Source organism: Primulina huaijiensis, chromosome 17 (assembly GCF_012295235.1).
Source record: "Primulina huaijiensis isolate GDHJ02 chromosome 17, ASM1229523v2, whole genome shotgun sequence".
Lineage (NCBI taxonomy): Eukaryota > Viridiplantae > Streptophyta > Magnoliopsida > Lamiales > Gesneriaceae > Primulina > Primulina huaijiensis.
The window spans coordinates 3,662,529-3,685,224 of NC_133322.1; the positions used below are offsets into that span (position 1 = coordinate 3,662,529).

At 35.4% G+C, this 22,696-nt stretch overlaps 6 protein-coding genes across 10 annotated transcripts; 2 read left to right on the forward strand and 4 right to left on the reverse strand.

Moving 5' to 3' along the window:
- Positions 1–311: 311 nt before the first annotated feature.
- On the forward strand, positions 312–3,045 carry LOC140962513 (mitochondrial phosphate carrier protein 1, mitochondrial). Of its 2 annotated transcripts, none has more exons than XM_073421460.1 (6): positions 312–705; positions 994–1,343; positions 1,432–1,475; positions 2,199–2,339; positions 2,490–2,614; positions 2,737–3,045. In XM_073421460.1, exons 1-5 carry the CDS (start codon positions 574–576, stop codon positions 2,588–2,590), a joined length of 768 nt encoding a protein of 255 aa, XP_073277561.1. In that variant the 5' UTR covers positions 312–573; the 3' UTR covers positions 2,591–2,614; positions 2,737–3,045. The 2 variants fall into 2 exon arrangements, with proteins under 2 accessions (XP_073277561.1, XP_073277560.1); XM_073421459.1 differs by having other exon boundaries at positions 313–705; positions 2,199–2,413.
- Positions 3,046–4,007: 962 nt separating this feature from the next.
- LOC140963114 (uncharacterized) lies at positions 4,008–4,833 on the reverse strand. Its single transcript, XM_073422353.1, has one exon. The coding sequence runs from the start codon at positions 4,706–4,708 to the stop codon at positions 4,271–4,273; it is 438 nt and encodes a 145-aa protein (XP_073278454.1). The 5' UTR covers positions 4,709–4,833; the 3' UTR covers positions 4,008–4,270.
- Positions 4,834–5,810: 977 nt separating this feature from the next.
- On the reverse strand, positions 5,811–8,621 carry LOC140963445 (damage-control phosphatase At2g17340-like). The gene is made up of 8 exons (XM_073422776.1): positions 8,493–8,621; positions 8,272–8,410; positions 7,330–7,457; positions 7,161–7,205; positions 6,711–6,810; positions 6,564–6,626; positions 6,383–6,459; positions 5,811–6,170 (listed from the first exon to the last, which is right to left on the reverse strand). The coding sequence occupies exons 2-8, from the start codon at positions 8,308–8,310 to the stop codon at positions 6,083–6,085; spliced, it is 540 nt and encodes a 179-aa protein (XP_073278877.1). The 5' UTR covers positions 8,311–8,410; positions 8,493–8,621; the 3' UTR covers positions 5,811–6,082.
- LOC140963446 (uncharacterized) lies at positions 8,515–9,530 on the reverse strand. Of its 2 annotated transcripts, none has more exons than XM_073422777.1 (4): positions 9,298–9,530; positions 9,109–9,174; positions 8,932–9,027; positions 8,515–8,829 (listed from the first exon to the last, which is right to left on the reverse strand). In XM_073422777.1, the coding sequence occupies exons 1-3, from the start codon at positions 9,455–9,457 to the stop codon at positions 8,939–8,941; spliced, it is 315 nt and encodes a 104-aa protein (XP_073278878.1). In that variant the 5' UTR covers positions 9,458–9,530; the 3' UTR covers positions 8,515–8,829; positions 8,932–8,938. The 2 variants fall into 2 exon arrangements, with proteins under 2 accessions (XP_073278878.1, XP_073278879.1); XM_073422778.1 differs by having other exon boundaries at positions 8,524–8,829; positions 8,932–8,991.
- A 2,643-nt stretch (positions 9,531–12,173) lies between these two features.
- LOC140962395 (casein kinase 1-like protein HD16) lies at positions 12,174–18,698 on the forward strand. The gene is made up of 17 exons (XM_073421261.1): positions 12,174–12,564; positions 13,191–13,659; positions 13,846–13,971; positions 14,062–14,135; positions 14,225–14,294; positions 14,362–14,417; positions 14,580–14,651; positions 14,815–14,909; positions 15,020–15,086; positions 15,164–15,293; positions 15,386–15,604; positions 15,700–15,830; positions 16,538–16,712; positions 16,814–16,904; positions 17,067–17,224; positions 17,314–17,502; positions 17,680–18,698. Exons 2-17 carry the CDS (start codon positions 13,255–13,257, stop codon positions 17,737–17,739), a joined length of 2,118 nt encoding a protein of 705 aa, XP_073277362.1. The 5' UTR covers positions 12,174–12,564; positions 13,191–13,254; the 3' UTR covers positions 17,740–18,698.
- Positions 18,507–20,766, reverse strand: LOC140962397 (glutamate dehydrogenase B). 3 transcript variants are annotated; one of them, XM_073421262.1, is made up of 8 exons: positions 20,557–20,766; positions 20,244–20,355; positions 20,043–20,156; positions 19,663–19,959; positions 19,465–19,581; positions 19,125–19,375; positions 18,966–19,041; positions 18,507–18,887 (listed from the first exon to the last, which is right to left on the reverse strand). In XM_073421262.1, the coding sequence occupies exons 2-8, from the start codon at positions 20,349–20,351 to the stop codon at positions 18,615–18,617; spliced, it is 1,236 nt and encodes a 411-aa protein (XP_073277363.1). In that variant the 5' UTR covers positions 20,352–20,355; positions 20,557–20,766; the 3' UTR covers positions 18,507–18,614. The 3 variants fall into 3 exon arrangements, with proteins under 3 accessions (XP_073277363.1, XP_073277364.1, XP_073277365.1); XM_073421263.1 differs by having other exon boundaries at positions 20,590–20,764; XM_073421264.1 differs by having other exon boundaries at positions 20,244–20,462; positions 20,557–20,764.
- Positions 20,767–22,696: the final 1,930 nt, after the last annotated feature.

Consider the following 22,696-nt stretch of genomic DNA (forward strand, 5'->3'; position numbering starts at 1 on the left):
ATATGAAAAAATTTACCATCGACCCATGTATTTTTTTTGCTTTAACATGAGTTCGTACACGCACTCAAACATGGTTTTTTTCCCCCTATATCATGTCGATAGATATATGGCACTGCATCCATTTTTTTATTTTTTTATTTTTATTTTTAATTTTAGGTAGTGAATAATAAAAAAAAAATGCAGTGGGCTGAAAGAGGCCCATTTATAAGAGCATCATTTGTCATGCTTGGGAAGTAGGTGCGGGAGTGGCCCAAACCAAAACAAATTAGGGCTAAACTCTATCGGGGTTATTGTACCCATCCGAGTCCGGGTCGGGAAATGTGAATCAGTTGCGAGGCGCAGAAAGCAAGAACGTGGGCATGATCAGGAGCATGAAAATCCATTTTCAAAACAAGGCTGCGGGAACCAACCAGTCAACCCCTTGAAAATTTGCCACCTCAAAGACGCTAATGGAGCCTGCCCATTGGATGTTCGGCATCTCTTTTGCTTGTTATCTGTCCCAGAGAGATGGTCTCTGCGTGTGTACGTGAGTGAAAGATCCTCAAACGTGTTGAGTTTTATCGCAGAGGAAACATGAATAACAGGCGTAGGGTCGAGGAGTTTACGGCCGGGTACTACGGTGTGTGTGCTGCTGGAGGTATGCTGAGCGCCGGGGTCACCCATCTCTCGATCACCCCACTCGATGTCTTGAAGGTTAACATGCAGGTCTGCTTAGAAATTGTCGACTCGTCCAATTCTCGTTTCATGTTCTTGTGATTTACATTCTTTAATTTGTTTGGGTGTCTTACTTTTTGTCCGTCGATGTGTAAACCTTGTTCTTGGTATCCGCTTTGCTTTTCTTTGTAACTTGTCGAAGTTAGAGATGTTTTTTTTTTATGGCATTTAACTGCTTACTGGGATGTTGCTTACAGTTAAGAAGAACAAGTTCTTGAATAAGGATGTTTGTTGTCTTAATGATAATATGTTTGCTGCCGTACCATGTGTACATTACAGGTGAACCCGATCAAGTATAGCGGCATCCTATCGGGCCTTACAACTCTGTGCAGAGAAGAAGGTGCCTCTGCTCTTTGGAGAGGTTGGTCTGGGAAATTATTTGGATATGGTTTACAAGGTGGATGCAAATTTGGTCTTTATGAGTATTTCAAGAAGCTTTATGGAGATGTATTGGTGGATCAAAGGAAGGGGGTTATATTCTTCCTCAGCAGTGCGACTGCTCAAATATTTGCTGATGTCGCCCTTTGTCCATTTGAAGCTGTCAAAATCAGAGTTCAAACTAAACCAACTTTTGCCAAAGGCTTAACTGATGGATTTCCGAAAATTTTTGCCAATGAAGGAATTTATGGGTAATTTCAAACACCATTAAGGTGGACATTTTACTTAGGGGTTTCATTGCGCCATGCTGATTCTGTTATGATTCTTATTTGGTTGCAGATTCTACAAGGGTCTTCTTCCACTTTGGGGCCGTAATCTTCCATGTATGCTTTGCTTAATGAGCTTCTCATTTATCATTTTGTCAAAATGTGCATCTGAGATAGTATGCATTGGCAATTTGGGTCAAGGATTTTTAGTCGTGGATCCGTTTATTAGATTGATTATTTAGGATTATGCATTTTATCTAAAAAATCAATTAGGTTAATAAATCTTATTTGCTCATATTCTGTATTTATGAAACTCTTTGCACTCGGTGGATGTTTCCTACTCACTGAAACAACTTTGTGGAAACTAAAAAATGTTGCCAAGAGTTGGTGCATTTTCTTGCTTAGTTATTTTTAGCTCGCCAAAGTTTTTGTTACGCCTCTGCATGCACTGTGATTCCTGAAACTCTATCAACTCTTTATTATTTTAGGAGGATGAGAGCTATGTATTATAAGATGTCTCACTTTTGATCCACGTTTTCCAGATGTTTCCTGTTGTTAAGACTATGGATTGCATAATGTTGAGATGAGCTATAATTTTGTAATTTTTTTGCAAGGATTTTCTTCTGTAAATTAGCCACAAACTTGGGTGCCATTCTAGCCAAACTACGCTTATTGTGTATAATTACATTGTACATGTATGTGTAATGGTTTGGAAGAAAAACATAACGAAAAATATCACTTTGAAAAGTCTTTGGTCTAGCCTTATTTTCTTCATGGTATCACATGATCTGTTAACCAGTTAAATTGCTTATTTTTGGAAATGATTACATACTTGGGCAGTTTCAATGGTTATGTTTACAACATTTGAGAATACTGTGGAACTGATGTATGACAACGTTATACGAAGAAAGAAAGAAGATTGCTCAAGATCTCAACAGCTTGCTGTCACATGTTTGTCCGGGTATACAGCTGGTGCTGTTGGTACGGTAATCTCTAATCCAGCAGACAATATTGTTTCATCTCTTTACAATAAAACATCTCCAACTGTGATGCAGGTATTGAATATGAGTTCCTTGTGATGCTTATTCTTCCTTATTTAGTGGCATATGGTCTTATCATGGTTTGTTTCAGGCTGTGAAGAACATTGGGCTTGTCAATTTGTTTACGAGAAGCCTTCCAATTCGAATTGCAATTGTGGGTCCAGTTGTTACTCTGCAATGGTTTTTCTATGACAGCATCAAACTATTTAGCGGCCTGTAAGTGACTTTAACATTTTCAGGTTTCGGTACAATGAGAAAAAAGTGTCATTTATAAGTTTGTCATATCCAAATGATGTGTTTTACAAGTGAAGTGAGCTTCTAATGTTGGGAGTTTTCAGGCCGGCAAGCGGAGGGCTGAGAAAGCATCTGAAAGACGCGGAGTTGATAGGATGCTAGATGATGATGGAGAGTTTCTTTGGATGATTCGCAAAATGCTGCATGTATACAAAATGATCCGTGGTGACTCCATGAAAGTGCAGTCAGGTTTAGTTTGAGAAAACAATGTTATACGTTTACTTGATGTGCAACTGGGAAAATGGGTGGAGTAGCCAAGGTTTATGTTTTGATGTATTCTCGAGTGTTTTAGGGAAATGTCGGGAAAATTATGTGTTGAGGAGAATGCAACCTACATTTTAGGGCACGTTGAAGATATGAAAAGATTTACTTTTTTTTATGAAAATATTTTTTACATAAAATTAATAAAAAGTTTTTAAGAGTAAATATGTATGTGTTTGAAGAATTAACGTTTTCAGAATTGAAAAAATGATTGGATAATTATTTTAAAAAAAAAGATTTTATATTTAAAAGTAATCAAGAAGATGTTTCGATAGTTATTCTATAAATATTTTAATTCTCGTTCGATCAGAGTTTTTTTATTCTAAAAACATAAAAAAATCATTCAATTAGTTATGTATTCTTTGAAAATAATAAAAACTTGTGTGAAACGGTCTCAAGGGTCGTATTTTGTGAGACTGATCTCTTAATTGAGTCATCCATGAAAAAATATTATTTTTTATGCTAAAAGTATTACTTTTTATTGTGAATATCGGTAGGATTGATCCGTTTCACAGATAAAGATTCGTGAGAACGTCTCACAAGAGACCTACTCTTAAAAATTATAAACAAATAATATTTTTTTAAAAATAAATTTCAAAAATTTTATCTAAACACATAATTTTATATTTTTCAGGGAAAAAAATTGATAAACCTCTAATAATATTTTTATTTTATATAAAATAAATATAGATATATTATTGTGTCGGCTTCATATGATTAATTTCTTGTCATTTGAAGAATGACAATAATAACAATATTATGCACCGACAATGCTTTTGTAATAATAAAAAAATTGGGTATATTCCAAAATTTTGACATAAACCTCTTGCAAACCAAAATAAATGTATTTTTGTTAAATGTGTTTATTTTTAAAAAATAGAATATATATCAGTTTATTAATATTTTTGATTATTTTTTTAAAATTTTTAGAATTTTTCCGTGTGCAAAAATAAACTCCCGCAAAAAATAACCGAATCTTAGCTGTTTTACTTGAAAAGGCAAAAAATAAATAACAAAAATAATAAATAAAAAAAACACGAACACCGCCGACAAATTTGTCTGACAAAAAACTGAGTATCCTACACTACGTTTGCATACATACGAAGAACATCAAATTAGCTGAGATTACAACAAAACAATCTTCATTTTAAGCAACAATAGAATAAACGGAATTCATATACCAACCACACCCCACGACACGCCGATCGATCGATACATTGGGCAGGGCTTGGAAGAATCTGCTGGATTAATGTGAATTATTTCGATTCTGGGTTCACAATGTGCAGGCATATTATGTGTAGGTTGATTCCTTGATGATTAGATGGAGCGCATGGTCTGGGGGAGGCCGACGTCTCCTGAGCGGGATAGTTTGCGGCGGAGCTGAGAGGTGACCTTGAAGAAGACGTGGCGCCAGCTGCCTTTGTTGTGGAACCCGATGGTGGTGGTCTCCTCCTCGTTCATCTCCAGATCTGCCGCGAAGGCTGGCTTCCTGGAGAGGATCCAGCCCCACCCCCAATCCCACCACTTCCTTATGGAGTCTCCGGCGTTCTCTCCCAGGGAGGATAGCGACTTGGAGCGGCGGAACGCCCATGCCGCGGCGGCAGGGGGAGAGGGCTGGATCTTGAGGTTGAGGGAGAGGGATGAGAGCCTCCGCCGGATCCCAGGTCGCTGCTCCTGAAGCCCTGGCTCCGATACCGGGAGTGATTGCGAACTCTGCTGCTGCATCATCTTGAAGACGGACCTGCAGCTCATCATTCTCCACTCTGAGTTGAGTTGAAGAGGAGAGAATGGATTAAGAGGCTAGTTGGTATGCATTGTTCACTCACAGCTACGAGACACCCTGTTTTATTTGGATTTCACACAACACCAACCATGTGTTTAACCATTAACCATCCTTTAGCTATCAACGTTTTATTAATAAATCATTATAATCGAGCCAGAAATTATATTATATTCGATTTTTTATATCAATGTAAGTTTGGAACAAAATATTAGGTTCGATTTTACATGCGGTAAGTAAAGATCTCAAATTACGTCTACAAATGCTTCACCCCATATTACTTTATTGGCTAAAAATACTGAGAAATTTGAAAAAAATACGACACAACTTTTTAGGAAAAACTCAAGCTTTGGCCCGTTAAACACGGGCTTTGGATTTCGTTAAAGTCTCACGGGGCCCCTTTAATCGCACTTAAAGGGAAGAAATTTTGGATCGGTTTAAATTTTATATGACAGTTACACAAAAACTCTTGTGATACGATCTCACAGATCAATTTTGTGGGTCGAATATTTTATTTGGATCATCCATGAAAAAGTAATACTTTTTATGTTAAGAGTATTATTTTTTATTGTGAATATCGGTAGGATTGACCCGTTTTACAGATAAAGATTCGTGAGACCGTTTCACAAGAGACCTACTCTTTACATGGCAAAAAATTGTGTCAGACGGTCTCACAGGTCGTATTTTGTAAGACGGATCTCTTATTTAAATCATCAATGAAAAAATATTACTTTTTATGCTAAAAGTATTATTTTTTATTGTGAATATCGGTAGGGTTGACCCGTCTCACAGATAAAGATTCGTGAAACTGTCTCATAAGAGACCTACTCTTTTTACATATACCTGAATTTTTTATTTAAATATATTTCATTAGATATCATTCATGTCAATATGAACTTAAAAATAAAAGACTCGATTCCTTAAACTCAAAGTTTGTCCCTTGGATTGGCAGTTCACCGTCGTCAATGTCCATCTCAATTTGAAGAGCTTGGCTCTTGGCACATCATACGCTTTGAACTTCTAATCAAAAGTAAGTGTGTGTGTGTGTGTGTGTGTGTGTGTGTGTGTGTGTGTCAGTGTGTGTGATTCAAGCGGGAATGAATAGGATTCTGTCAGTGCTACACGAGTTGATTTGGAAGGTTGCTGGATTCTTTCCAAATGAAGGTGCTTAAAGATATAAAAAAAGAAATGCAATCATTTGAAGAATAACGTTACTTCAGGTCGCAGGTTCATCTAGACTCGATGACCGCAAGTTATAATATATAGCCCAAAAAAACTTCAGAAAAATAGTAGGACAACAGTGATCACGTGATAAAATTTGGGCAATTTCAGATGCTAGATAGATATGTTTAGGCCTTGTACTGGTTGAACTTGACAATGCAATCGTATAGACGTCTTCCCAGGAACTCGCGACCTCTGGGTGCTTCACCTGAATTGCTGATTAAGAGATAAATACATATCCATCAGTAGCAATCTACGAGAATATTCGAAGGGAGTTAACCTTACCATAGAGATTTTCAAGGAATCGCATTTAAATTGTGCATAGAGGTTCGTCTCTATTCCACGGCCCTGACCAAAAAATATCAAGGTCGAGTATGTGAGGCTCAGAAAATTTAGTCATGTTTTGTAATAACTTGGTAAGAACTTACCATCCCTTCCAAAATCCAAGGTCTGCATCACTTTCTAGGTAGGAAAGTTTTTGTGATACGCTGGTAAGATCAACAACCTGTCATAACATTAAACCATACTAAAATATATGTCGAAGGCTCATTTCAAGAAACAAAGCCGTAAAAAATTAAGAAATGGATTTTTTTACAGGCAAATCATTACCAGAATGGGCAATGAAAAATTTGAAGTGTCAACTCCCAGAAGCTTCCTATTCTCATCCTTCAACTGTGCATTCGAACTTTTGGTGACAAACTCAACCTTCTGACTTTTAAGCTATAAATAGCACAAATACTATAACAACTCTACTACCTTTGCTAAAACTTCAATCAGTTCGGTGTATATTATGTCATTGATAGAAGGCAAGTCATTGGCAGCCAATACAACCTGCAAAAAAAGAAATGTGTTCCCCCTTGAAAGACAATTTTTGTCCATGTCTAAGATAGGATGTAAACATTCATATATATAATACATACATACAATAATACAAATATACATACATAGTATGTATTTCTATGTACGTACGTATGTATGTATGTAAGTATTATATATATGTATGCTCTGTGCTCATTTTCTCACTCCTGAGTCTTGACTAATTAATCTATAAGTCACCTGATTTCTGCATCACCGCAAGGGAATAAAAGATAATTGCCAGGAATTTCTCTCCAATCAAGATAAAATCTTTACTTCTACTTTCTTGGTAAAAATATGGGCCAAACACTTGACCGACAAGCAGTAAAAAATGAAACCAGGCCTGTATACCATGTCGTAATAGCTCTCTTGCAAATGGCAATCCCAAAATAATATCTGCACCAGAAATATCTACAAAGATTACAGCCTGTGCAATTGGAAAGCAAGTTAGAGAGACTAAAATGTACATACATGATTGATGACAAAACCATTGCCGGTCTATTTATCCCCAGAAACAAACCTTATACCACAATTTTTTACCCCATTTTGATATAAACTTGCCCAAATCATCAATAACCCAGGGTCTTGGGACAAGGTTCTGACAGCTAGCTTGAAAGGACATACATGCTTTGAAAACAAGTCCGCTAGCTTCGAGAGTTCAAGTGAGTTGACAAATTATTTCACGTCATTCAAAGGCTGAGAAATTAATCCAACCAGATAACTTAAAACACAGACGGAGGAATTATTCCAACCGGATAAAGTAAATGCAGGCTGAGGAATCAATCCAACTCCAACCATATAACTTAAATGCCAGTATGCTACCACTGTGCATGCTTCTAAACTTGAAAACCGCGAAGCTTTTTATGAATGCATATAATTAAATAGGAATTTCAATATAAAATCAGTGTGGTGGTTTTACAGCAGCGTGGCAATCAGAAGTTTGAGTCTTCCACATTTTCTGAAAGACTGCAGGATAAAAAACAACACACTGTGCTCCAAAGAAAAACAACACACTGAATCAGATTTCCATGCACAGGCTACAACCTAGTCCGAAATCCAAGTTGTGGTGAATAGTGTCAGAAAGTTAAAAATTTATACGTTGAATTGAAATTTTATTAGAATCTTTCAACATCAAATTCATAATGAGGTGAGAAAATAAAACGATGATGTCAGTGAAGCTCCAGAAATTTTCAGTTTCATCAGGGACAATCCACTGCAATTAGGAGATAGAGGCTATAATCTGACATACCTACAAATAAATTTTTAAAAAACTGAAGGTAATTGTGGAATCTATTGTTGCTAAGAAAATGCAAAGGTGTATGAGAAAAATAATTGTTCCATAAAAATCAATCATATGATCATGTGGTCATCATAACTAGTTTGCATCAAATGACCATAAACACGATATTCCAACAAAAAAGGTGCTCAAGTTCTGCAAATCCTAGCTGAGAGGCTGACATACCTGAGCTGAGCCAAGAACAAATATGTAGCCAGCAAACATCCTCTAATCAAATTCTCAATACGCTGGCTTCATCTTCTATGGCATCATTAAGATGAACAACATCCTTAAACAGGGATATCGCCTTGGCATTCTCTTCATCCTATTATTGAAAAAAATTATCTTGTTTCACTCATTTTTAAGCAGAAGTATAACAGAGAAGGAAGTAAGATATAAAGCTCAACTGAGAACTGCTTCATCAAATCCAGAGGAGTTGATACGAGTGTAGGTGCTATCACGGTAAATGGCCAAAATTATTAAAAATCATTATTTTAATTTTTTAAAAACGGACAACCACTGGCTGAAGAAATACTCAAGGTGAATTTGTCCCTCAATTGCAAAATTGCTTTTCTCACAATCCACGAAGTTGATTACAGCATCAAACTCATAATCTCGAGGTCTAAGAGAATAAAGCCGGTGTTATTAATTATCAGACTGAAACGGACATTCGAGAATATTCCTGAGTTTGACCTTCTTGAATATATCTCCGAATCCCACCTCTCCAAGGACTTGCATACGAAGCTGGCAAAGAAGTTGATAACAATTCGTTGTGAATAGAAAAGATTGAATATACAATATAACTTGAAAACTTAACAGAATAGCTCGATTGAGCAATTGGCATACAATGCAATCAGGCGGGCCACTGTGACTTTCGGGATCTTTCTTCAAGTCCTCCAGTTATATCTAGAGAGGGTTGGTACACAAAGCAGTCAAGAAAATCTAAACAAAATAAATGCAACCAATTGAGCACATGAATCTCGTGTGTCAGTAGTTGAACTAAATACACAAGCCAGATACTACCTTTGACCGAATTTTTCAGCTTTGGCGGGTACATCGGCCACCGAATCGTCACTCTCAGCGCGAATCCTGCAAGTTCATCCATAATCAAAAGAATCAATCATAGCAAACAAATATGACAAAAAGATGGGGAGAAGATGACGACAAATTAACATACGGATAGTTGAAAAAGAAAAGGAAAAGTCCACGTACCGGAAAGAGGGGATGGAATTGGCGAAGAGATTGATCCAAGAGAGCTCCGTGGAGGTGGTCTTCTTAGGATTGTCGGGAGGGACCTGTAGGGAATGGTGCAGGCTCTGTAATTTTGCTCCATGAACACCGGCAGCACCACCATTTCCCTCGATTTCTCCATGCCGAATTCTCGAGCATACCAGATTGTCCCGAATTATTTGAAAATGTTGTTTGAGGTATCATTCAATTACTGGTAAACATATACACACGTAAATTAAATTTTGATCTATAATATATAAATTTTTATATATGAAATATAATAAGTTTGGAATATTTTTAATTAATGTTATTTTTTAATAATTAATTTATTATATTTTATTTTATTTAAAGTAAAAAATGGTTATTATGGGATTGACAAAAAAATGTTATTATGCATGCCTCAATCTCAATAATAATTAGTAAATTATGCATATACGTTACGTTGTAAAATTATAATAATAATTTATATATAATTTTTAAAAATTTAATAAATTCTTAATTTTATATTTAATTTAAAAATAATTAATAGAAATTAGTAAAAGTTCATAGTGCAATTTGAGACGCAAAATATTGAAAATAAGTTGCAATTAACAATTTTGAGAAAAAAATGTTTGTATGAAAGCAACTTGAAGAACAAAATATGATGTCTTCTAGATGACATATTATTTATATAATAATAATAATAATAATAATAATAATAATAGATTATTAACCTAATCGGCTATATCACCCTCTCCGGGATTAAATTACGTGTTGTCTTTAATTTTTCGTTTTCTAATTTTTTTCGACCTAATTAATTACAATTAAATCTTGAATTTGATATCACATCTTAAATTTTGGGTCTTTGTATGTTTTAAGTTTTCAGCCTATTGTTTTCTGATTTTGGAAATATCATAAATATTTGTTTATGTTTTGAAAGGAAACATTTTAATTTTATGATTAAATAATTTTATTTTTCAAATATTATAATTTTATTTTAAAATAAAGTATATATAATTTTAGGATATAATATAATTATGAATTAGTTTGGAAACAAATTAAATAATAATTCTGTAAAAAAATATGAAAGTTTATAGAAATATATATTTTTATATTATTTGAACAAAATTATACTATATTTATTGGGATATTAATATTTCAAAATTTTGAATGATAGTCACATGTTTGGTTACGTTGTTGGATAATACATATTCGATTTTTTTATATATAAAAAAAAACAAGAAGCTTATATTTCATTATATTATGGAGACAATTTTTTTGGGTAATTTTCAATTTATTTTCAATTGAGAGAGACTTGATAAAAGCATGTTTGTTACAAATATATGTTTTCCTTGGTATATAGTCATAGACTCGTGCTCTTGTGAAATATTCAATGATGTGAAAAGAAAAATAAATATTAATATTATATTTGATAAACTATTATTTCCAATCTATTAATTTTTTTCCATTGATATTTTTTTTCCTCGAGTCGAGTTCATCACAACTCACATATAACCGGTGGCTATTTTCTATTGACATGAATCGATCGCCACACAAAAATCCATGCATCAATACATACATTAGTATATTTGGTGCAGTAGTCGATATTTTTATGGAAATTGATCACGGTAGATTTTGTAAATGCTTAAAAATATGATCATAAAATATTCTTTTACAAAATGTTACAAATTTATAAAAATAAAAAATCCATAATCATTTTTTTTTATTCATTTACAAATACTACTTAGATTATATAAACTTATTTCAAAGATGTCTCAAATAAAATATTTTTCATCACTTCCATTTGCTCGGTTCTCTGTTTTTTACAAGGATGGAACAACTACAGCACTCAAGTTAGCATTATAAAAAATATGTGAAATAGTAAAAAATATATGAATAGAGGAAGACTCTCATTATTCAATGTACATTCTCATTTTTTTATGCTTGCGTTCTCTAACTTTCATAGAACATCTTTAAATTTTTTTATGACTTGCATCAGAGTATCTACGTCGGGCAACCTTCGACGACGTTTATTTGTGACGTATGTGATATCCCACAAATTTTGCTCTATATCGATTACTTGGACCCGTTTATGAGCTAGTAACTATAGTATTAGTTTATTATTACTTATATCAGTTTACAAATTTGCAGAGTAATACAGATATTTACATTTTTCGACGTTAATATATGTTAACTAAATTGATTATATCAATCATCATCCTTGACATTCTCGTGAAAAGATCATGTTCTTCCTGGTCATGGTTCTCACCATGAGATGTAGTTCGGTTGAGAGAGACGATATCAGGTCGATTGAAGTGTCGATCCCAATCCAATCATAATTTGAGAATCTCAGGCCAATCAATCAATGTCGATAATCAACCTTCAATCGCCAAGATGGAAAACGCTTATTGCACCACTTACCTATTTTAAGGATCATGTTGATTATCGTTGTATATCAAAGTACAAGATTAAAATCACTTAATTTTGACAAAGTTTAAATATGTGAACTCATAAGTATATTAGATCTTTTTGGAATTGATTCAAGTGATGAGTCGATCATGTCAATATTTATAAAGTAATAAGAAATATTTTTTTGCATAAAAGTAATATTTGTTCGTTGATGATTCAAATAGGAGTTTCGTCTAACAAAATTGACTCGTAAGCCTCTAACAAAAGTTTTTGTGTATCACAATTCAAACGATATATTATCTACTACACCTATATATATATATATATATATTTTGTATGACATTGACTTATATTATTTTAAATCAATATATATATATATATATTATCTGTAATTAAAATTTCTGAGATATTATTAGAATAATAAAAATAAACATATATAAAAATAAAAAAAAGAGGAAAAACAGTGATGATAAAATTGGACACACAAGTTGAGATAGGGCAGGCAGCATTATATAGACGCCTGCCTGTGCAGTGTGAAAAACAATAAAAGGGAGACTCCGCCACGGCTGAGAAGCAACCGGGACGCACCGCTCTATCCCAAATCGAAGTCTTGTATTCATCTAACCTTCTTCGATTTTTCCTACCCAGATGTTGGTATCCTTAGTGTTGGATCCTTTTTGTTCTATATCTGTATAAGATTACCCAATTGTTCTTGTTTTTTCGACCAAAAAAAGGAGGTTTCTTTGAGAGGAAAATATGTTTGGAGAGTTTTTTTCAGAAGATCTGCTGTGGATCGGTTGATTTTTTCTAGTTATCGCTGTCGATTATCTACGATCCTTCTGCTTTTATCTATTTCAGAAGGTACGATTAGATTAGTGTCTGCCTTCTTGTTTATTCGTGGATAATTATTAATTAAGTAATCAATTAATATGTTATGATGTTACTGTTATTTCTTGAATTTACGTGAATAATTGCTTATAGCTTTGGTTTAAGCTCTTCTGGCTGGATGTATGTCATCAAATTAGATTTTTTTGTTGCTTTTATTCCATATTAATTCTACGCGAGGAACTATTTTGTAATTTATTCCTTGCTATTTTGTAATCTATTCCTTGCTATTTTGTTGCGACGATTTATTGCAAGGACTTAATGATTCACCCTGTGTGTTTTGTGGATGTGTCATTTATCTGAAATTTACTTGCTGCCTTGCTTATTGGAGAAATCGAGATTTAGAACCCACCGAATACAGTAATTCATTCATGTCCTCAACCACTGCTAAAATAATATAGATCCCGCATCTTCATCGTGTATCCATTCCAAAGAGGAAGATACATCTTTCAAATATGCTGCATTTAATTGTCTTTGGCTCATTCTTGTTCCACCTCTAAAATTTAAGAATTTATTTTTTTCACGTGGACTTTGTCAATTTTCTATGTCCTCGATGATTTTATGCTAATTTTACTTTACTTCTTTGGGATACTTCTTAATAGGGCGACTGAAGATTCTGAACAGAAGGTGGGGCAGTGAGTGGGAGGTGATTTTGCATGGGTGACGATGCCGGAATTGCGTAGTGGAGCACGGAGATCAAAGCGGCTTGTTGATCTCCAGCCTGCACATCAACCCTCTAATCCAGAAGAGAATTGTCTTACACCTGTTCAGAATAGAACGAGAAGGAGAGGCAGAGGTAGAGGGAATGCAGCTGCTGTAACTAAAGGGCCATCTGCAGTAACACCAGCTAGGCCAACTGCTGCTGGTCGAGGTCGGGGCATTAGGTTGATTGATTTAGACCCAGAGCCACCTTGTGAGGTTCTTCCGCAACCTGTTGGCATTGGTGCTGGGGAACAGCCTCTCAACATAATAGAGGGGGTTGAAGATAAGAAAATTGGCATGGAGGGTGGGAGTGCGGATAAAGTAATGGGAGTTGAAGAAGAAGTGAGCGCTACTCCAGTACCAGATAGGGTAATTTTCAATTTCTTTTCATACCCAAGAATGTTGCATGAAAATCTTTTTATGATCCGTTATTGATGGATCATTGGATTTTAAACTTCTTGAGATTCCATGATTTCTTTTCCTGTTATTTATTTATTTAGTTCATTTCACATTTTAGCAGCATTCTTAGTGATTGAGTCCATTTTGTTGGTTCAGGTACAAGTGGGCAATTCTCCCATGTATAAGACAGAAAGGAAACTAGGTAAGGGTGGATTTGGCCAAGTTTATGTTGGCCGAAGGGTAAGCGGTGGCACTGAAAGAACAGGACCAGATGCAATCGAGGTATCGCTGAGCACCTGTTTTCGACAGCTGGAGAATTTTCAGCAACCTCTCTTTTTCTGAATTTAATTAGCGTGGATTATCGTTATCTAGGTCGCACTCAAGTTTGAACACCGAAATAGTAAAGGCTGCAATTATGGCCCTCCATATGAATGGCAGGTGTACAAGTGAGTTCATTGTTCTTAAATAGAGGATGTTCTCATTTCTTTTCATTACAACTATTCACATCTCTCCGTTTGTCTTATTTATGGAAAAGCACGTTGAACGGTTGCTATGGGATTCCATGGGTTCACTACAAGGGTCGTCAAGGAGATTTTTACATCTTGGTGAGTTTTGATTGTATTTGTCGCGGTGGACTTTTCAGCATGATCTCAAAGAAATATTCTGTTTCAGGTCATGGACATGCTTGGACCCAGTCTTTGGGATGTTTGGAATTCCTTGGGCCAGTCGTAAAGATCTATCTCTTTGCCTGCTTTCCTGCCTCTTTCTTCCATCATTATCTTTAAGTTAACTTGTTAACGCATGTTGCGTTTTTAAATGTGCAACAAAGTAGCTGTTTTATTATTTCCATGTCGATTATTTCTTTGTTTAATTATTATCACTTTGAGCAGAATGTCTCCAAATATGGTGGCCTGCATCGCTGTTGAGGCTATATCCATTCTTGAGAAGCTTCATCTTAAGGGGTAAACCCTTACATTTTTTAATATATATATATATATATATTATTATTATGTGTTGGCTACCTTATAAGATGAAGTTGTTCACGAACTTCATTCTTTTTGCTTTACATTACTTTCCTCATTAGAAGACTGTTGATTACCTGTGCCCTCCCTTTCATTTTTCTAGATTTGTGCATGGAGATGTGAAGCCAGAGAACTTTTTGCTTGGTCAACCTGCAAGTGCTGATGAGAAAAAGCTGTATCTCATTGATCTTGGTTTGGGTATGATGCTGCTGTTCATATCCTTTTACTTTGTGTGATGACTGACCGACCATCTAATTTCACTATCCTGATTAGTGAGCTTTATATTCGTTGATTCCTCAATGATGCAGCTTCCAAGTGGAAAGATGCATCATCTGGTCAGCATGTTGAATATGATCAGAGGCCAGACATATTCAGGTTTGTGAAGTTCATGCAATATTTTAACAAGAGCTATGCTTGTTATGAACCAACAAACTCTATTGGTCTGTTAACAGAGGCACAATAAGATATGCTAGTGTACATGCACATTTGGGCCGCACGGGAAGCAGGAGGGACGATCTCGAGTCATTAGCCTACACGCTGATATTTCTTATTAAGGGAAGGTTACCTTGGCAAGGCTATCAGGTCAATTGATATGACTGTTACCAGTTACCTGTGACAGCTTATTCCATTTTTGTGTAATTTGTTGTTTACTGTTCTTATTCGGATGATTGCAGGGTGACAACAAAAGTTTCCTAGTCTGCAAAAAGAAAATGGCTACGTCTCCAGAGTTGATGTGTTGCTTTTGCCCCGCTCCATTTAAGCAGTTCCTTGAGGCTGTTACTAATATGAAGTTTGACGAGGAGCCAAATTATCCAAAACTGATATCTTTTTTTGAGTCTCTCATTGAACCATGCACATCATTGAGACCAATACGAATTGATGGAGCACTCAAGGTAACATTTTAGCAGAGAAGGTGTACTGTATTTGATTTTTTTTTGGTACTTGTTTAGAAAGCATTTGTGTTAAAATAATTTTGATATTTTATTAGGTTGGGCAAAAGCGTGGGAGGATGCTCATTAACTTGGAAGAAGATGAGCAACCAAAGAAGAAAATACGCCTTGGTAGCCCAGCTACTCAGTGGATTTCAGTTTATAATGCTCGGCGACCCATGAAACAGAGGTACATAACTTTGGATTTGCTTATAAGCTTGTTCTTTCACGCATTTGCTATTTTTTTTTCACTTATGGATTTTTATTCTGCTGCTTCGCAATTTATGTCTTTGAAATGAATGTCGGAACTCTGATATTTGAGTGAGTAATCTTTTAGCTGATGGTTTTTATTTGTGAATCTTGATTTAATTTAGGCATGCCACCTTTCCTGCTTGTAATTTTACTCCTTCCATTTTCTTTTATGTGGGGCCATCTATGTCAGGGGCTTACTGTTTAGAAGAGTGTGATCATGTTTAAAAGTCTCATCGAAAGTATGCAACAATAATTTAGTGGACGATAAAGATTCTGGAGACTTGGAGTTGCTTTGTTTTTTGAGTTGTGCATTGCATGTCTCCTTCTATTTCTATGTGGATTTTCAATTGCTTAGAGATTTTTCATTTGTTCATTTAATTTATTCAAGGTTTTTTGGGAAATTACTGTACTTGAATTTGTTTATACTTGTAGAATTTAAATATCTGAAAATTTTTAACTTCTGGAAAGTGATAAGAGCAATTGAAATTCCTGTTGACTAATACATCAATTGCTGTTTACATTAACATGAAAGATTCAAGATTCTGACCTAGATTGTTTCTCATCCTTTATCGTACATCATATCTCTGAGATTGCTGTCCTATTTGCAATTTTTCTGTTCGTGAAGAAGTGGTTGTATTTGTGTAGATACCACTACAATGTCGCAGATTCAAGGCTCCGTCAACATGTAGAGAAGGGCAATGAAGATGGGTTGCATATTAGCTGTGTGGCATCAGCTTTAAACCTCTGGGCCTTGATAATGGATGCTGGGACAGGTTTCAGTTTGCAAGTGTATGAGCTTTCTGCCGTCTTTCTTCACAAGGTTGTTTATCCAACTAAAATTCCTCTTTATGACTTCTTGTGTCACGTCCTAGCTTGGCACTGTTTCGTATCCCGACAATGATGTTTTCTGGTTATTAATAGGATTGGATCATGGAGCAGTGGGAGAAAAATTATTACATCAGCGCTATAGCTGGTGCAGCTAATGGAAGTTCACTGGTGGTTATGTCTAAAGGTGGGTTGAAGTCTCTCATTTGCTGTGATTTGTGTCTTATGTGGCTCACTTTCATATTTTCTCATGCTATTTTGGACTGTGTAAAAATGTGTTCTTTGGTGGAATACTAAAGACGCGTTCTCCTTGGTATATTCTTGCTTTATGCTTTCGGGAATTTTTCAGGAACTCCTTACACCCAACAGTCGTATAAAGTTAGCGAATCATTTCCATTCAAGTGGATTAATAAAAAGTGGAAGGAAGGTTTCCATGTCACATCCATGACTACCGCCGGCAGTCGATGGGGTGTTGTAATGTCCAGAAATTCCGGATATTCTGAGCAGGTAAAACTTGATTAGTAAGCTGAACAGAGGAATTCCTGTACTTTGAGTGATTATTCGATGTTTAAGTAAAATGTGCCGGTGGTTCTTAGGTTGTGGAGCTTGATTTTCTCTACCCTAGTGAGGGGATACACCGTCGATGGGAAAATGGCTACAGAATAACCTCCATGGCTGCTACGGCTGATCAAGCAGCCTTCATACTTAGTATACCTAGACGTAAAATCATGGACGAGGCTCAGGAGACCCTTCGCACATCTGCCTTCCCTAGCACCCACGTAAAGGTAGTAGCTGCTTGTCTGATAATTTTTTTGCAGATCTTAAAGATAGACATTGGATTGGAGTACAGTTTGGCCTGGAAATATATATTATATTGGAGAATTTGACATTGTTTAACCCAATCAGTTCATAAACTTGAAGAAGGTATGAGCACCTGATATTCCTTTTGATTTTGTTTGCAGGAGAAGTGGTCCAAAAATCTCTACATAGCATCAATTTGCTATGGTCGTACCGTTTGCTGAAGGTGTTTTGTAATGTACACTGGTGCTCAAGATGACAAGATAAATTTTTTTGGAAGCTCATATTATTTGGCTCCGATTTTGATTACCATGTGTGTACGTATTAGGTTCTCTACTCCTTTGTCTCGAAAATCGTTTTATGTAACTGTAAAATTTACTGCCTCCGCTTCTGCTAAATGCAAAATGAGAGGGGAGGAATATTGTGATTGACATTTACCCAAACCCGACCCTTGATTATGTGGCAGCTTCCCAGTTTTACATTGAAATTGGTAATGTATGTTTAATTTTTCTTTCTCAAAATCAGAATGACATTAATTTCCCCTCTTTTGCACCTCGAAATTTGCATGAATTTTTCAAGATCTTTATGAATAATTCCAGATTTACTTGGATTCGGTCTTGTATTATTACTTTCTCATTGCGAGTGCATCGACTGCCAAGATAAAAGGAGTTGAATTTAATGTTGGGAAAATTTTTTAATTACTAACCCAAGAGGATAGTCATATGCTGATGTCTACCAACTATTGTGTGCATACGTGAATGATTTGAGGTGTGTATGCACTCTTTGTAGCTGTATCAGTGATTGGAAGTTGATGCTATGTAGAAAGAAAGTTGGGTTTTCAATTGAATAAAGTGGGATCATATCCTTATTTTAAGTTTAATTATTCTCTCCTTATATAATATATCGGACTGATAAAAAATTTTATCACAAACATCCAATACGTCGGTTGAGTCACTGGTGGGGAGACAGAATTCAATGATCTTGTAAGGGGGAAAGCAAATTTGCAGATGGTAAAAATCTTATTATAATGATCGAGACAAAATAGTCCAAAAGCAAATAAAGTTAAGGTGGACAGCAGTGTTTTTTATTATATGAATGCTTATGCTTCCCACCCTCTGAGTATTGTGGCCCTGGCAACTCGGTTCACACCGAGGCAGAAGGCGCCCATTCGAAGATGGCAGCTGAGAGAGTTGCACATCTCTTTAACATCTTTGAATCCCTTTCTCATGTATGTCTTCAGCTCCGCGTTCACTTTATCCTCGTCCCACATGAACCCTTGAATGTTTTGAACCCACTCGAAATAGCTAACCGTCACACCTCCACAGTTTGCATATATGTCTGGAAGGACAACTACCCCCTTCTCAGACAATATCTGTGTATTGTTCGATGTCATAAGTTCATTATGCTGGAATAAGCAAACATTTATGTATGCGTTCGTGTGTATGTTTACCTCATCAGCCTCAGGATCAGTTGGATGATTGGCTGCTTCAATGATGAATTTGGCTTTGATATCTTTGGCATTGTCTCTTCATCAGAAAACAAATTAACACATCTTTTTGAAATAATATATAAACTTATGCTTAGAAGTGAAAAGAATCAGAAATTCAACCTGTTGATCACCCCTCCAAGGGCTGCAGGGATAAGAATGTCGCAGTCCTCCACCAAAATTGAACTAGGATCAATGGAATCCCCGCCATCGAATCCTTTCACACCAGTGTTTTCTTTCGTGTGTTTCACAAGCCTTGGTATGTCAAGTCCATTTCTGTTCCTTACAGCTCCTGTGATGTCACTTACCGCAGTTACTATTCCTCCCTGCTCGCTAATTAGCTGAGCAGCCCAAGATCCTACGTTTCCAAACCCCTGCATACCCATATCACACATATGCAAGCAAACATACTGCTTTTTTATCTTTTATTAAAAAATCGAGCATATCCCTACTATATATGTACCTGTACGACAACTCGTTGGCCTGCGATGGTCTTGCCATATTCCTCGAGTAGTGCTTGTGTTGCGAACAAGACACCTCTTCCTGTAGCTGCATCTCTGCCGAGGGATCCACCGAGATCCTGATGTACTCTCTTAATATGTAAAACATATAATAATGAAATATAACCAGTTTATTATGAGAGTTTGTGGGAGATACTTACAATGGGCTTTCCTGTCACTACTGCAGGTGAATAGCCATGAAACTTAGAGTACTCATCCAGTATCCAAGCCATTGTCTGCGGACCAGTTCCCATATCAGGTGCTGGAACATCCGTGTGAGCTCCAATGACGTCATGTATTTTTTGAGTGAAAACTCTGGTCAATCTTTCCAGCTCCGAAAGGGACAAAGCTGATGGGTTACATCCTATTCCTCCTTTAGCACCCCCATAAGGAATGTTTGCCACAGCAGTCTTCCAAGTCATCAGCTGTGCCAGGGCATTCACTTCATCTGGCTCAACCTGATCGACCCATGTACCATTACTATCAACAATCAATATCTACTTACTACTTAACTAATCAGCTAACAAATTTGTAATTTAACCTCTGGATGGTATCTGATGCCTCCTTTCATCGGGCCTCGAGCATTGTCGTGCTGAACCCTGAATCCCACAAAAGATGCCAAGCTCCCATCATCTTTTGGTATGGTACACTCAACCTGCACCACTTGCATTATACACATGCTCGCTCACAGCTTCATTAATTTGATATATTATATCAATAGCATCAGAGCTTGCAAGCTAACCTTGATTTCCCGAAATGGTATTAGCAAACTCTGTTCAAGTTTTAAATCCAATCCCAACAGCCTGGTTGCCAGTTTGAAGTTTCTGTTGGTTGCTGCTAAGGCATTCATGATTCTTCAAATCAAATATATAAACAAAGTAATGATCAGGAGAAGCACATCAGTATAGATGAATTCATCACTTCCTATGATCCCAGGTAAGTAGTAGAAATTGGAATCTAACTGAACATGTATAATATATTATACATCAACATAAAACTACACGAACATAAATAATGCAATATATGTCAAACATTAAACATGGTTGATATCCTACCTTGAAACTAAACGAAACAGATCGATAACTCACCCGCGGCTAGCTTACTGGAAGTATAATAGATATGATTCGATCAATTAGATCAAGTACTAATAGTGTTATATATATGTCATATGTATATATATAGAAGAATCAGAATCATTTGATTCCAGTTTCAGGAATCTTGGCCTGTGCCCATATCCAAAAGTCTTGGGATACAGACTAGGAAGAATGGTTCCATCACAGCTATTAATAGAGCCAAGCATCCATACCAACTAGAACACATGTTTATCCAAGAATAATACATTTTCACATCGTATCTGATTCACCCACTTACTCAAAATCATATTTGCGTCATTTTTTCATGTGGGTCGCACACATATATTAAATTTTACACTAAAGTACCCAAAAATGGCTCAAGATGATAGCGCTGTCGTTGGAAATGTGCAACTTTGCTATTATCAGAATTTTGTCTCTGCCTTTAGTAATTAGTTAAAATTTGAATTGAGGCAAGTACTTTGAATGAGGTTGTTTTATTTTTTATTTTAAATGTGCATATATTTTTGGGGGATAAAAATGTTTGACAATGTGTGGTTCTACTAGAAATATACTCTTCCATCTGATTTGTTTTTCACGGTTAGAAAAACAAATTTACATTCAAACTTCATATTTATCCTTTTTTAATTTATTCAAAAATGGTTTTACATTTTCCAAAATCTAGTTAATAAGAGTAGACAAATGAAGAAAAAAAAATGAAATCTATATAATTCAGCACAAAATCACTTGTAAGACTGTCTTACAATACGAGTTAATTTTACAAGACGTAACTCCAATTCGACCAACACATGAAATTTTTTTATGTCAAAATTATTACTTTTAATTACATATCAGATCAACCAATACTACAAAAGATCAAATCATGATAAAGATCAACTTATAATCGGGACAGAGATAGTTCATCAATAGGTATATCTATCAACACCTAAACTGATACTGACAAGAAAGTGTCAATTTTATTAAAATTTTACGCTCTAAATTTTGAGTCACCTCTTCATCTCGTTTGTAATGGAATTTGAATATCTGAATATAGAAACATGTTAAGAATATGATAAATTCGTCCTTTGATTCTTGAGAAGTATCCTTCAAGGGTTTTTAATTTTAATTTATTATTGTCGTCGTCGTCGTCAAGAAACATCCAAGTTATATAATTAATTAATTCCTATTATTTTACTCTGGTTTTAGACAAAAAAAATAGTATCCAGGCACTAATCGAAGTTTGTATTAATTTTATTTTTTGTAATTTTGAGAAGTCTTAAATATATAAGAAAAGTAGATATTAATGAGTACACCGAAGAATAACTTGATCATCAACGCATAGCGTAATAAAAATGAACTTTATAGTGCTTCATGACAAAACTAACAATATGTGTACTACTCCATAATGCTAAAAGCTCATTTTAAAAAAAAAAAAAGCTAAAAGCTGTCGTGTCATTTTAAAACATGCATTTATCAATGGTAAAAATTTTTTTGCCAGACACATTTATTATAAGAACAATATTCCACATCTTTTGAACAAGAAAATCCGAGCATTGATCTCAGCATAAAATTTCGTCTAGATCTCTAGTGCGATTTAAACAAGTGATACATTTTTCAATTGTGGACCTTGTTCAAGAACCGAAGAAAAGCATTTGATCCAGTAGATCGTTCACTTACAAGAACGACTATATCTGCTTAAAATCTGGAATAGTTTGATGTCGAACCTTTAGAACGCAAACGTAAATCATTTAAACACACTATTGTTGGGATTTGAATCATACGACACCTAAGAATGTTTCGATTGTCAAAACTAAAATTTTAAAATTTTCACTGCACATTGGATTTTAGACAACGATACTCCAACACATGTAACTAGAAGATACATTTTTTTTTTTTAGAAAAAGTATGATTATCTATATGTTTGTACACACACATTACACATAGTCATTAACATTGGGAAATGTATATATCACGTTGGAAGAGTAAATGGGATCGATCAACTCTCAAAAGTTTCAAACAGACGTGGAATCCCAATTCATTTTGTCTGTCCATCGAATTAATGCTACGTGAATCCAACGTGATTCCCACCCTTCAATTCTTATTATTCCTCCCAATGCTACCTATA